Source organism: Arachis hypogaea, chromosome 5 (genome assembly GCF_003086295.3).
Source record: "Arachis hypogaea cultivar Tifrunner chromosome 5, arahy.Tifrunner.gnm2.J5K5, whole genome shotgun sequence".
Lineage (NCBI taxonomy): Eukaryota > Viridiplantae > Streptophyta > Magnoliopsida > Fabales > Fabaceae > Arachis > Arachis hypogaea.
In genome coordinates this window covers 101,516,398-101,529,687 of record NC_092040.1, presented here as the reverse complement: position 1 = coordinate 101,529,687, position 13,290 = coordinate 101,516,398, and the positions used below count along the sequence as shown (strand labels likewise).

Here is a 13,290-nt window from a genome sequence, read left to right as displayed (position 1 = left end):
CGAATGAACCATATATTAAAGGGGTGATAGTTTTGTAATTAAAAAAATATTATGAGTTATCAGAATTTATTAATTTTTGTTATTATTTAATTATTAATTTAATTTTTTAATTTAATAATTTAATAATATATTTTTAAATATTAATAACTAACTGATAATCAGAATTAGTAAATTTTAATAATCTTTTAACATATCTTTTGTAATTGTATTAATTTATTTTAATATACATATAAACCATATCCTTAATCAATTTATATATCTATAAGATTTTTTTTTTAATTTAGCGTCTCTTTTGAAAAACTTTTGTGTGTTTTACTCTTTTTCTTGGGTTTGCTCGAGAATTTAATTAAATTCCTTAATTTAAAAGTATAATAAGATTTTTAAATATTTTTATATAATTATCTAACTTTTAGATAATCAGCTATGCTGTTAGAAAAATAATAGAAATCATCTCCAATCTCATTATCATGGTTCTTTGCTTTGGTGTCAAGTATCAAGTCTCAACCAAACCAATCTCTGTTTCCATGATAGTGATTGTTTCCACCATTCAATTCGCTCTTTTCTATTCCAACTCCTTCTTCTCGTTTGAACGGATTTTACACAAACATGTTGCGTGCAGCATCATTCTCCAGGTTCAGCTTCTCTCTTCATATTGTGCCCTATGTTTTCCCTTTTCGCTTTTCTTCCTGTTCATGTTCAATGTCAAGCCTTCACTCTCATTCTCAGCTCACATCCCCTCGCCATGTTGATGAAGCTGTTGATTCCTTCACTCGCATGCTCTCTATGCGTCGCCCTCCATCCATCATCCAATTTAACCAGATTTTGGGGTCTCTTGCCAAGACGCACCATTTCCCCACCGCCATTTCCCTTTTTCAGCAATTGCAAACCAGGGGAATTGCGCCCAGCATAGTTACGATGAATATTTTAATCGATTGTTGCTGCGACATGGGTCGAATCACTCTCGCTTTCTCTGTATTGGCCAAGATTTTCAGGATGGGTTTTCAGCCAAATACCATAACATTGAATACACTTATTAAAGGTCTCTGTCTCTGTGGTAATGTTGAAAACGCACTGCACTTTCATGACAGAGTGCTGGCTCATGGATTTCAGTTTAGTCAAGTCACTTATGGCATCTTGATTAATGGACTCTGTAAGACCGGACACACATCTGCTGCTATTCAACTGTTGAGAAAGATCCCACAGTATGGGATTGCTCCTGATGTCGTCATGTACAACGCAATTATTGATAGCTTGTGCAAGGATACGTTTGTAAGTGATGCTTTCCATTTATACTCTGAATGCTTGCTAAGGGAATCTCTCCCAATGTTATCACGTACAACACTCTAACTTATGGATTGTGCCTTGTGGGCCAACTTAAGGAAGCCATTGATTTACTAAATCATATGATGCTGAAAAACATTAATCCAAATGTTCGTACCTATAATACTTTGATTGATGGACTATGTAAGGAGGGAAACATGAAAGATGCTAAGAGTGTGTTGGCTGTGATGACAAAAGATGCTGTGGAACCAACTGTGGTTACTTATAATTGTTTAATGGATGGGTATTGCTTGGTTAATGAATTACATAAGGCAAAATATGTATTCAACACAATGGCTCAAAGTAAAGTGTCTCCTAATATCCGGAGTTACAATATCATGGTTAATGGGTTATGCAAGAAAAAGCTGGTCGATGAAGCATCGAGTCTCCTTGAAGAAATGCATCGCAAGAACCTGGTTCCAAACACAATAACTTACAATACCCTAATTGATGGCTTGTGCAAATCAAGGAGAATCTCTTGTGCTTCAAAGCTTCTTGTTGAGATGCATAATAGAGGTCAACCTGCTGATATATTCACTTACAATTCCTTGTTGGATGGGATGTTCAATATCAAACAACTTGACAAGGCACTTGTGTTATTTAATCAAATGAAAGAGAGTGGCATTGATCCAGATATATACACGTATAATATACTTATTGATGGCCTATGCAAAGGTGGAAGACTTACAAATGCAAAAGAGATTTTTCAAGATCTTTCCATTAAAAACTATCCTCCAAATGTGAGGACATACAATATTATGATCAATGGGCTCTGCAAAGAGGGCTTATCTAAAGAAGCATTGGCCCTGCTGTCAGAAATGGAAGACAACGGTTGCTTACCAAATGCTATGACTTTTGAAATCGTTATTCGTGCTTTGTATGGAGAGGGTGAGAATGACAGAGCGGAGAAACTTCTTCGGAAAATGATTGCTAGAGGCTTATTGAATGGATGAAAGAAAGTAAGATACATCAACTCAAACTGAAATCACATCTCTATTGTTGCTGAATATGTATCATAGTTCTGTAAATTCTGTATCTGTTGGGTCAGAGAACTTTGGCAATGCCATAACATCAATACCACTGATGTCTTGACTATCTCATTTTTATTCAATTAATTTTGAGCTTTCAATTTTTGTAATTGCTATCATCCTTTTTAATCCCACTCTGCTTTATTGATTCTTTAGAGGATATCCCTAGTTGTAGCTTACAGGTTTAGTGTTTAAGATCTCTTTATAGTAATTAATAGTTCTTTACTGTTATCCTATGAGATCATATATCTTAACTATTATCATGCTACAAACTAAGAAAAACAAAAAAGAGTGTTATAAACATTTGCAAATCCATTGCATTCTGTATAAGGAAAATTACATTATTATGAAAAATATGTGGTTCTAAAATGAGTGTGTTAATAATTCGGTTATGGTTTCCCAACTTCAAATTTTATGTTAGTTTGCTTGTTGATCAATGACTTCTCTATGGAGATTGCCAATATTTGCTTTACACTGGATTTTGACCTGCTTAAATGAGTGTGTGGTTTGGCCGCCAAAGTATTTCAAAGCAGATATTTTTCTGCATCAATATTTCTCTTGCCTTGATTTTAGTTTGTAGTTTTGTACATCTAAACTTGTGTCGCAAGAACTTAATTCCTAACACGGTAACTTACAACACTCTTATTGATGGCTTGGGCAAATCAAAGAGAATCTCCCATGCTTTGGAGCTTTTGATTGAGATGCATGATAAAGGTCAACCTTCTTCTATATTCACTTACAATTTCTTGATAGATGCCTTGTGCAAAAGCTGACAACTTGACAAGGCACTTGTGTTATTCAGTAAAATTGAAGAGATTGGCATTCACCAAATATACACTCATACAACATACTTATTGATGGCCTACGCAAAAGTGGAAAACTTAAACATGCTCAGGAGATTTTTCAGGATCTTCCTGTTAGAGGCTATCATCTAGACGTCCAGACATACAATATTATGATCAATAGTCTTTCTAGAGAGGATCTGTTTGAAGATGCATTGGCCCTGTTGTCAAAAATGGAACATGATGATTGCATTCCTGATGCTGTGAGTTTTGAATCCATTATTTGAGCTTTGTTTGAAAAAGATGAGAATGATACGGCAGAAAAACTCTTTCGTGAAATAATTGCTAGAGGCTTATTGAATAGATAAAAGAAGGTCAAATACATCTCAAATTAAAATTACATTTCTATTGTTGTTGAATATGTAGAATAGTTATATAAATTCTCTATACGCTGGGGCAGAGGACTTTGGCATTGCCATGACCTCACTATCACGAATGTTTTGACTATCTCAATTTTATTCAATTAAGTTTGCACTTTTGATTTTCACAATTGTTAATAATTTTGTTATGGTTTCCCTGCTATTCCTAAACTGTGCAACTTGTTTTTCTTTATTTATGTAGGTGGAGTATCTAACTAATTCCCATGACTGTTGACATTTATCATTAGCAACCGTGAACTGTTGTTTATTTTACTGAATTCTCCAAGAACTGTAGTAAAACAAATTTAAGTGGGGATTAAGGATGGGAGTGGATCCTCTCCAGTTGGAAAAAAAAACTGGATAGTGTCCAGTCACCATTCATTATTCTCTCTCTTATTAATTTCTGGTCCCACTTATAGAATTAAAGGTGAGAGATCACACTTTATTCGCCTCTTATGATTTTCCTTTTTATCTTTATTTCCTTTTCAGATTACAACCTAAGCGAAATCGATTTAGGTTATCCATTTAAAATTTAAACTTCCCAATTTATCTCGTTATCTTTTTTTTTTTGGTAATTATTATTTATCTCGTTATCTATTAGAAGCAGTTCCACACATCAAAATTGTCTTTTTTATGCTAAAGCGTGTGATGATGACACTTGATGTCAAAACAAAAGATATCGCGTGTGAAGAAAAGATAGAGAACATGGAGAAGAAGAAGAAAATGAAAGAGGCCATGATTCTTGTTACTATTGTATTTCTGTGGCAATAATTATTGATAGGAGTCGGAGCTGTAATTACTTTTGATGGCTGCCAAATAGCCGAATGGAGTTTTGGATTTATTTTGTTGAATGCTTCTGCTGACTCGGTTGATTCTTATAGTGGATTTTGGTATGCTGGTTTTTTATTACTATTATTTTCAAGATATTTCCTCCATATTAGTTAGAGTTTAAGGGTTCGACTAATGTGCTCCTTTTATTTGCTATATTCCTCAATTATCAATAATGGGAATATAGCAAGACTAAAACATAACGAGAGAAATAAAAATACTACTCTTTTGCTTGATCTTACAATTGCTCGAATTGATACTTCAATTGACATGAATTTTCGTCTTCGTATATTTCTTCCTTATTAAGTTGGAACATTCACATTTCACGAGATTCAATCCAACTCCAGATATATTAGTGATGGTACATTACACATCGTTAAATTTGCTTCTAGATCTGTACATGATCATATTAAACATCTTCAATTACATTCAAATAACTCTCTCTGATTATATTGCAGATGTGTATCTTTCTAATGAAATGACTAGAAAATAAACTGGAAAGAAAACCCACATTTGACTCCACCATGCAAATGCCGCCCTATGGATCTCTTCATCAATATGATCTTTTCCAAACATGCTCCTCATGCTCACTGGTTGGTTGCTCTTTAGGTCGTTCAATGTTGCACTTCAGACAATTCTTATTTCTTGCATAATTGTAGAAATTACACCTAAGCAAGTAATATGAAACAACAAACTTTAGCATGCTAGGAAAAGAGAAGAGACAACAGGATCAGGTGGACTTGTATGCTCCTTAAACACATTTAATATGTAATTCAAAAACATCTATAGCCACTTATTTTCATTTATGCTGTTTCAAAATTATATAACACAAAATGAGTAGCCATGAATGTTCCTGGAGCACACATTAAGTATGCTGTAAGAGCATACTAGAAAATTCTCGACGATAAAAGAGAGGGAAAGGAGAAGAAGAAGAAACAATAAACTCACTTAGGACAACTCCAATCCCCGGGATGTTGATATTTGTTGGAACTAGGACTTGGCTCTTGACAATGCAAGCACTTCACTTTACTAGCAAAATTCATGAAACCACACCTACATACAATAGAAATCCTATTAACAATTTTTTAAACCAAACTTTGAAAGTCAATATGAATTTCCACATAATACACAAAGCAACATATAAAACAAGAAACTCTGGGGTCAGGTGGAGAAAGAGAACTTACTTGGAGCAACTCCAGTCCCCGGGATGTTTCTTGGGTCTTTGCTCAGAGCAACGCAAACACTTCGATTTACTAGCAAAATTCATGAACCCGCACCTATATAAACGAGAAAATTCTTGAAACTATTGCTTATAAGTCAACATTCACGAATTCTGTTCCTAATCTGTCAGTGCTATGAATCCAGCTTTTGCTGGTACTCAAGCCAAAGCTCCTTTTAGCTTTAAGTTAAAGGATGCTTGCGAATGAGAGCTGTGTGATTACAGATTAGCAATGTTGGTAGCTAGTATGATACCAAATGCAATAGTAGGCAAATGCAGGGCATCGTTTTGTAAATTAAAACAATAATATATATAACAATCCATTCATCCACAAGCTCAAAAGGAAAAAACCACCATCCCAACATCATAAAACAAAGACAGCAAAAAAATGCATATAATAAATTACACAGCACAACAATAGAGGATCCACAGAGCTTATAGAAGCACACAATTATACTGTATACTAAAATATTTACATAACATGAGATTGTGTGTATGTATTCTAGCGATTGGACGAGTATATCATATGAACAAGCTTAATAGATGATAACTTTTGACATCTAAGTTGTATGTTTCACCATTTTAGTGCAAAGAAAGTCCGCATCCTAAAATAGTGCCAACTGCAGCTGTCTGATAGGGTTTAGATATTTCAAGAATCCTGGGTTATAAAATATAATAAATAGCATTCTTTGTGGAGTTCTTTGTTCAGCGTGTTCCGAGAATTGTGGGTGCACCTCATATCACTAGCTCAGTTTCTTTTGATGATGTTTGCAGGTTTTGGGAGAAAGAAAGAGGCTAAATTTTTGTGGCAATGTGCAATATATTCCACTATTTGGAGCATTTGGCTAGAACAGTCTTCGTACATTTCATGACAGATTCACAGGAAAAGTTGTTTGTTTGGGATAGAAAAAGGTGTTTAGCATCTGTGTCTAAAATATATTATTTTTTCAGATGACTTTCCCACTCAGACATGATGAGAGATTGGAAGTTGCAGTTCATTGAAGCTTCCGAACTTGTTTGTATTTCCAATGGTTTGGAGAAACTCTTTCCTCCACCCATTTGTACTTTTCTCTCAATACATTAATGATATTCTTTCTTTTGTTATCAAGAAAAAAATATATAAAATAAATAGCTAGAATGATGGTATTGAGAACTCCGAAATAAATGTTTGTAACATTTATCTGTGGATTTATCTATCTATGGAAAAATAGAGTTGTGTTTAGTTTCAAAATGAGCCCAACCAAAATGAGAAACAGATGAAGCATGAAAAATTCTAGAAGAAATTAAATGCAATGTATATTATCAAAAGGGTTAATGAGTGGGAAGTTATCAATGTGCCCAAGTATAGTGTTGCTATCAATATGATTTATTCACCTTTGATCCATGAAAGAGACAATGATTCATTTTCTATCACAAAGGTACCCTAAGGTATAAACGATTCCCTGGAAATGTAACAGTTAGCGAAAATAGTAAAACAATATAAAAGATAGGAGACTCACTGTGGACAATTCCAATCTCCTTTTTTCATTTCAACTTCATCTGGATTGATCCTCTTGGGCCCTTCTGTCTTACATTTTAGACACTGAAAATTTCTGGAAAAATTCATAAAACTGCATCTGCAGCAAAACCAACAAGAATATGTCAGCAGATCATAAGGAGCAAGTGAAACAGTTAGGCATGCATAATTGCATATGGTCAACTACAAAAGTTAGAGAAAAAAGATCATAGAACAGGGTAATTCATATAATGCTATTGTTATGAACCAAAATTATACGACTTTTCAGAAAAAGAACCTTCATAAATAAATGGAAAATGTGACCATGCCCTGGGATAAAAGCTAGTAAAAAGCAAGTGAAGCAGCTAGAGGACTTACTCTGGACATATCCAATCTCCTTTACTCATTTGATTAGTTGGCAGATCAACATCCTTTGGCTTATTTTTTTTACAATTTAAGCATTCTGTATTCCTAGAGAAGTTCATAAAATTGCATCTGCGGGAAACATGGAAGCAAACAGAAATGAGAGAATCAACTGTTACAAATGAATTATTAGGTGGCCAATAGGTAAATTGTAGATGTCAAAAAGTCATGGAAATATGCACCAAGATTTCGAAAGCTCTTCATCTTGATTCATGTATAGCATTATTAACAAAGGTAGAGTAAAGTATCTACAGGCCTAAATTACTTCAGCTTCTTCAGAATGAACAATATTTGTTAAAGCAATTTGCTTGAGAGAAACCTAATTAGACAGGTAAAATAAAATAGGTAATCATCTGACAACAGATTTTGAAAGAGTCAAAGAGATGACGTTGCTTTAATATATAAAAAAAATAGTAGATAGATCACTTGCTTGAATTCATAACAAAATATCTTCCAAATTTCATGTGGAAATGGAGAAAAACTATAAATTCACTGAAGATATGGCTGCATCAGCTAGTATGACTCACTTTTGGCAAATCCAGTCATGTTTCTTCATCTCCGCTTCTTTTGAAAATTTACTAGTTGTTGAAGTTAGTGGTCGGCCTTCTGCCAAAGCATTTTGGGCAGTGGGCTTTGATCGAGCAGGAACAGGAGCATGAGGAGCTGGAGCAGGAGATGACTCGCTCAACTCAATCAGCTGGGAGAGAAGTTTTCGCACAGATAATTCAACAAGTTCTCTCCCCGAGGGTTTCTCTCCACCAGAAAGAACAACTGGATCTAGTGCGTAGAACAAAAGTATTCTAACTACATCCACAGTTCGAGCATCAACTCCAAGGGTCTCCATAATCACATAAGCCCTATCACAGGAGCCTCGCAGGTGGCAAGCACTACAGACCTGAACAAAAACAATAAACTTGAGTGAAGAATAAAGAACTAAATCGTATGGATTAACAGGAACATTTGAACGTCATGCATTTTAAAAGCGTAAAGCTTGAAACAAAAAATCAAAAAATGATCTGACATACATCCCCTTCATCTAATTGCAGGTGGGCTCTCAACCTTTTAGCCGAATTTACAGCTTTTCGGAGAAGATTAGGACATCCTCCCTCCACGATTGCTTGAAGATCACTCGAGGACAGCAACCTGCATGCATAAGAAGCAAAAGAACTTGATGCTAATTCTAAACTCCTCTAACTCTAACATACCATGATGCTAAATTGCTGATGCTTGAATGTAGTGTTTGTGTTAACATTAGCTTATTTGGAGTTTGAAATAGCAAAATAACCTCGCCTTTAGACCCTCCTCAATGTGCATTTTTCTCAGTTCTTACATAACCAACTTCAGAAACAAATAGAAAACTTCCATTGTCACCAAACAAGTAAAGAAAACTACTCATGAACTCAAGCTAGTTATGAAAAATGTGCTTCCCGCTGCAAACTCAACTTAAAAATTAAGTACTCTCTCGCATTCCAATAATCTAATGAGACGCAAATATATAAATAAGAGAGAGAGAGAGAGAGAGAGAGAGAGAGAGAGAGAGAGAGAGAGAGAGAGAAGAAAACGCACCTGAAAAGATCGTAGCGGTCACGACCGAAGCTGAGACAGGCATCCTTCAAGAGGTTCATGTTGACGTAAACGGCGTCGTCTCCATCATCGCCAGAAGAAGAGGATTTGGTTAGATAGCCTTTGGTACTCAAACGGTCGACGAAAGAGATCCATTCGGGCCAAGGATGGTGGATTTGGAGGCGGTTGTCCTGGTTGACAGAGGTGACGGCGGTAGCGGCGGATGAAGAAAAAGCGCCGCGGCGGGGCGGGGGTTTGAGAGGGAAAAGGATTGGTTTAGAGAAGGGAAGAAAGGAAGAAGAGAGGAATCGATGGGTACGGAACAGGGTGGTTCCGAATCCGTACAGTGCGAGCTTTGAAGCTGACATGGTTAGTGGTAAGTGGTAACTACTTCTTCCTCTTCTTCTTCAGCTATGCTTAGCTGAGAGGGTTTATCTTAAAGTTGGAGTTCACACTCAGGGTTTTGCAATGCACCAACCCCCGAAATCCCAACGTTTTTGTTTCAGTTAAAAATAAAATAAAATAAAATAAAAAATTTATGGACAATAATTATTGAAATAATACTATATATTTAAATTTTTTTGTTAAATTTTTTTTTAACAAAAATAGAAAAACTTGAATCTGAGACTTATAAAAAGATTATGTCATTTAAATTATAATTCATTAGCTAATTAAATTGGTTTAATATAACTAAATCAATTATAATTAGTATTATTCTAAATTTTATTATTTAATTTAGTTAAATTTAGTTCATAAAAGACTTAGATATATAGTATTATTTTTGTAAATAATAATGAACATTAAAATTTGTTTATTAACTGAGTGTAATTAAGTTGATCGAATATCAATAAAAATTAACTATGGATAACATTATTTCAAATTTTATTGTTTAACTTAGTTTATAAAAAAACTTGAATGCATAATATTATTATTTTATTTATTCGTTTAAATAAATATTAGAGACTCAAATCTTATGCATGTAATAATTTATTAGTAAAATTTAGATATAATGTATATACACAGATAAGTCCTGAAAAATTTTGCATCAAACATTTTTTTCTCTAAAAATTTTTTATTACATTGAGATTCTTGAATTTTATAAAAGTAAGATATATGAGTCATGACCTTAGTTATATATGTTATTTTTATTTGGATAAATAAGTCTTTAAAAGTGTGACGCAAATAGGGGTGGCAAGCGGGGAAGCCCGACCCGCCCCGCCCCGCCAGAAGCCCGCCTTTTGGCGGGCTGGCTCGCCCCGCCCCGCCTAGTGAGGCGGTCCTAAAATCCTAGCCCGCCCCGCCTAACTGCGGGCTGGCGGGCTAAGCCCGCCAAAGCTATTCTTTTTTTTTTTTTTACTATTAACTACTAAGTAATATATATAATTTCACAATCATATTAATAAATTTATAATTTCTAATGGCATAAAAAATTATATTTTTTATATTCACAAACATTAAAGTCTTTGTAATTATAAATATCTAATAAACATAATTATAAACCAAATTTTCATTCAAAATATAAGTATAAATATTCTCTCCAAAGCAAAATAAATATAATCCAAAACATAATTATAAATATTGTCTCCAAAATAACATAAACATAATTCAAAACATTCAATTTTTATCTTCATACTCTTGTAAGTTAGGTTGGGGGAAGTTAGGTATTGACAAAAAATTGCAAAAATACCCCCTCACTAATAAAAACCTTAGCCCGGCGGGGAAGCCCGCCCCGCCCCGCCAAAGTCCGCCAAAACCCGCGGTTTAAGCGGTGCGGGTTAGGCGGGCTTTTCCTATTTGGCGGTCCCGATTTTCCAGCCCAACCCGCCTTTTTTGGCGGGTTACGCGGGCCGACCCGGCGGGTTTAGGCCCGTTTGCCACCCCTAGACGCAAAGACCTATATATCTTATTTTTATAAAGTTTAAAAATCGTAATTACTTTTTTTTAAAACAAAAATATCCAATGCAAATTTTTTTAAAAACTTATTTGAATGTATATTCTAAAATTTAAATAAATTTTAAATTCATAATAAATTAGTCTTTAATTTATCAAATTAAATAATATTATAATATATTTTTTACGTAAACTTTTTATATTATATTATATATAAATTTATAAAAAAAATAACATTATCAAAATAAAAAAGACATTACCATTTTCATGTAATATAATATATAAGTAAATAAATAGATAGATAGATTCAAAATTTCAAATAACATTGTTTAATAACAAAAGGATCGGTAATAATTTATAAAAAGATGTGTTATGCATCAAAATTGAGGTAAAAAACATGATTGGGATCATACGGTAGGATAAGATTCATAAAAAATTAGTTGTAAAGTGGATATTACTCGATGATCAAAGACTCAGTATTCCAAAAATATTTTTATATTTAGAGATAATGATAAATAAAATAATTAATATTTAAATTTTTTAAAATTTAAAAATATATTTAAGTTCTTGATATTTTTAAAATTTAAACACATTAATTTTTCAATTTATTTGGATCTATCAAATTCAACGAAAAAATTAAACGTAACTTTTGTTGTATTGACATGGCCGATATACAGATGCACATATGGGAGAGTTTTTAAAATGAAATAAATTAGATCCAAGAATTAATATGTCCAGATTATGAGAAAGTCGAAACTTAAATATATTCTCAAATTTTTGGAGACTTAAATATCTGCAGACTAAAAAGTCAAGAATCTATTTATCCTTTTTTCTTACATTTATAAATAAAGCTAGTGTATTGTAATTTTTTTCATAATATTACAAATAGAAACTTTTAATAAAAAATATAAATTATTTTGAAGTCCTTTATGCATTGAATATGCTAAAATAAACAAAATCCTCTACTTTTATTCTTTTAACTGATATCCTTAAGCCTTAAAGCACCATTTAATTAAATCTACCATTTAAATATCTCAAATTGAAGTTTATCTTTTAAAAACATGTTTTGGTAGGCTCAACAAGTACCAAACTACCAATTATCCCTATTTTTTCTTTACCATATGTGCCATTATTATTCTGACAAATTATTTGCTTTTATACCTAAATAACAGAAATCTTGCCTTAATTTGCTCGAGGCATTACACTTGGAATTAGGCATTTCAAAATGTACATAATGCTCACAGTTTGAGCAGGCCTAGCAATCTTGTGCACCAAGAAAATTATGTAATAGGAGAACTAATTCTTTGTCCATAAGCACATTAGTGCTGAATTCAAGCAAGTGATCTATCTCCTATTTTTTATATATTAAAACAACGTCATCTCTTTTGAAAATCTGTTGTCAGTGATTACCTATTTTACCTGTCTAATTAGGTTTCTCTCAAGCAAATTGCTTTAAGAGATAGTGCTCGTTTTGAAGAAGAAGAAGAAGTATTTTAGGCCTGTAGATACTTGTCTATACCCATGTTAATTATGCATTTATTATAGCATGATGAATATAGATAAAGAGCTTTCAAAATCTTCTTGGCGCATACTTCCATGACTTTTGACGTCTACAATTATATTGGCCACATAAAATTCATTTGTAACAGTTGATTCTCTCATTTTTGTATGCTTCCACATTTCCTGCAGCTGAAATTTTATGAACTTCTCTAGGAATAGACAATGCTTAAATTGTAATGAAGATAATGAGAGGCGCCTACTACTAACAGGTTTGGACTGTGTTACAAAAGGAGAGGTAAGTAGAGGTCAAGTAGAAGTGTTTTAGAAGTTGTTAGGATATCCAACTGGCTGATAGGTTGTTATAAATAGCTAGGATATAGTAGTTTAGGGAGTATAGTTTTTCTGTTGTGAATTTTGTTAGAAATTGGAGAGTAGTTCCAGCTGTGTAGAACCTTCTAGGGAGAGCTAATTGGCCATCCCAGTATATCAATAAAGCTTGATCATTCTGCTACTACTGGTCCTATCAGAAGATAAGCCAAAGGACGTTGATCTGCCTACTAATCAAATGAGTAAAGGAGATTGGATATGTCCGGAGTAAGTCCTCCAGCTGTTTTACTTGCTTACTAGCTTTTCGATTTCCAGTTGTTTGTAAAGGTTCCTTTTGAAAGCACTATAAGTTTGGTCCATATCAATAGAATTATGTGAATTACACTGTTCTATGATTTTTCTTCTCTTACTTTCGTACTTGACCATATGCAATTATGCATGGCAAACTGTATTCTCGTTGGTTTTGCCGCAGATGCAGTGTTATGAATTTTTCCAG

At 33.5% G+C, this 13,290-nt stretch overlaps 2 protein-coding genes and 1 long non-coding RNA gene across 3 annotated transcripts; 2 read left to right on the top strand and 1 right to left on the bottom strand.

Moving 5' to 3' along the window:
- Positions 1-425: 425 nt before the first annotated feature.
- On the top strand, positions 426-2,509 carry LOC112802313 (uncharacterized). Its single transcript, XM_072237634.1, has 2 exons — positions 426-632; positions 727-2,509. The coding sequence occupies exon 2, from the start codon at positions 1,299-1,301 to the stop codon at positions 2,271-2,273; it is 975 nt and encodes a 324-aa protein (XP_072093735.1). The 5' UTR covers positions 426-632; positions 727-1,298; the 3' UTR covers positions 2,274-2,509.
- Positions 2,510-3,101: 592 nt separating this feature from the next.
- On the top strand, positions 3,102-4,000 carry LOC140184745 (uncharacterized). The gene is made up of 2 exons (XR_011882342.1): positions 3,102-3,393; positions 3,752-4,000. It is a non-coding gene; the product is annotated as an uncharacterized lncRNA (long non-coding RNA).
- Positions 4,001-4,708: 708 nt separating this feature from the next.
- Positions 4,709-9,611, bottom strand: LOC112802312 (uncharacterized). Its single transcript, XM_025845463.3, has 8 exons — positions 9,081-9,611; positions 8,540-8,657; positions 8,042-8,409; positions 7,470-7,586; positions 7,096-7,212; positions 5,562-5,654; positions 5,326-5,430; positions 4,709-5,045 (listed from the first exon to the last, which is right to left on the bottom strand). The coding sequence occupies exons 1-8, from the start codon at positions 9,443-9,445 to the stop codon at positions 4,931-4,933; spliced, it is 1,398 nt and encodes a 465-aa protein (XP_025701248.1). The 5' UTR covers positions 9,446-9,611; the 3' UTR covers positions 4,709-4,930.
- Positions 9,612-13,290: the final 3,679 nt, after the last annotated feature.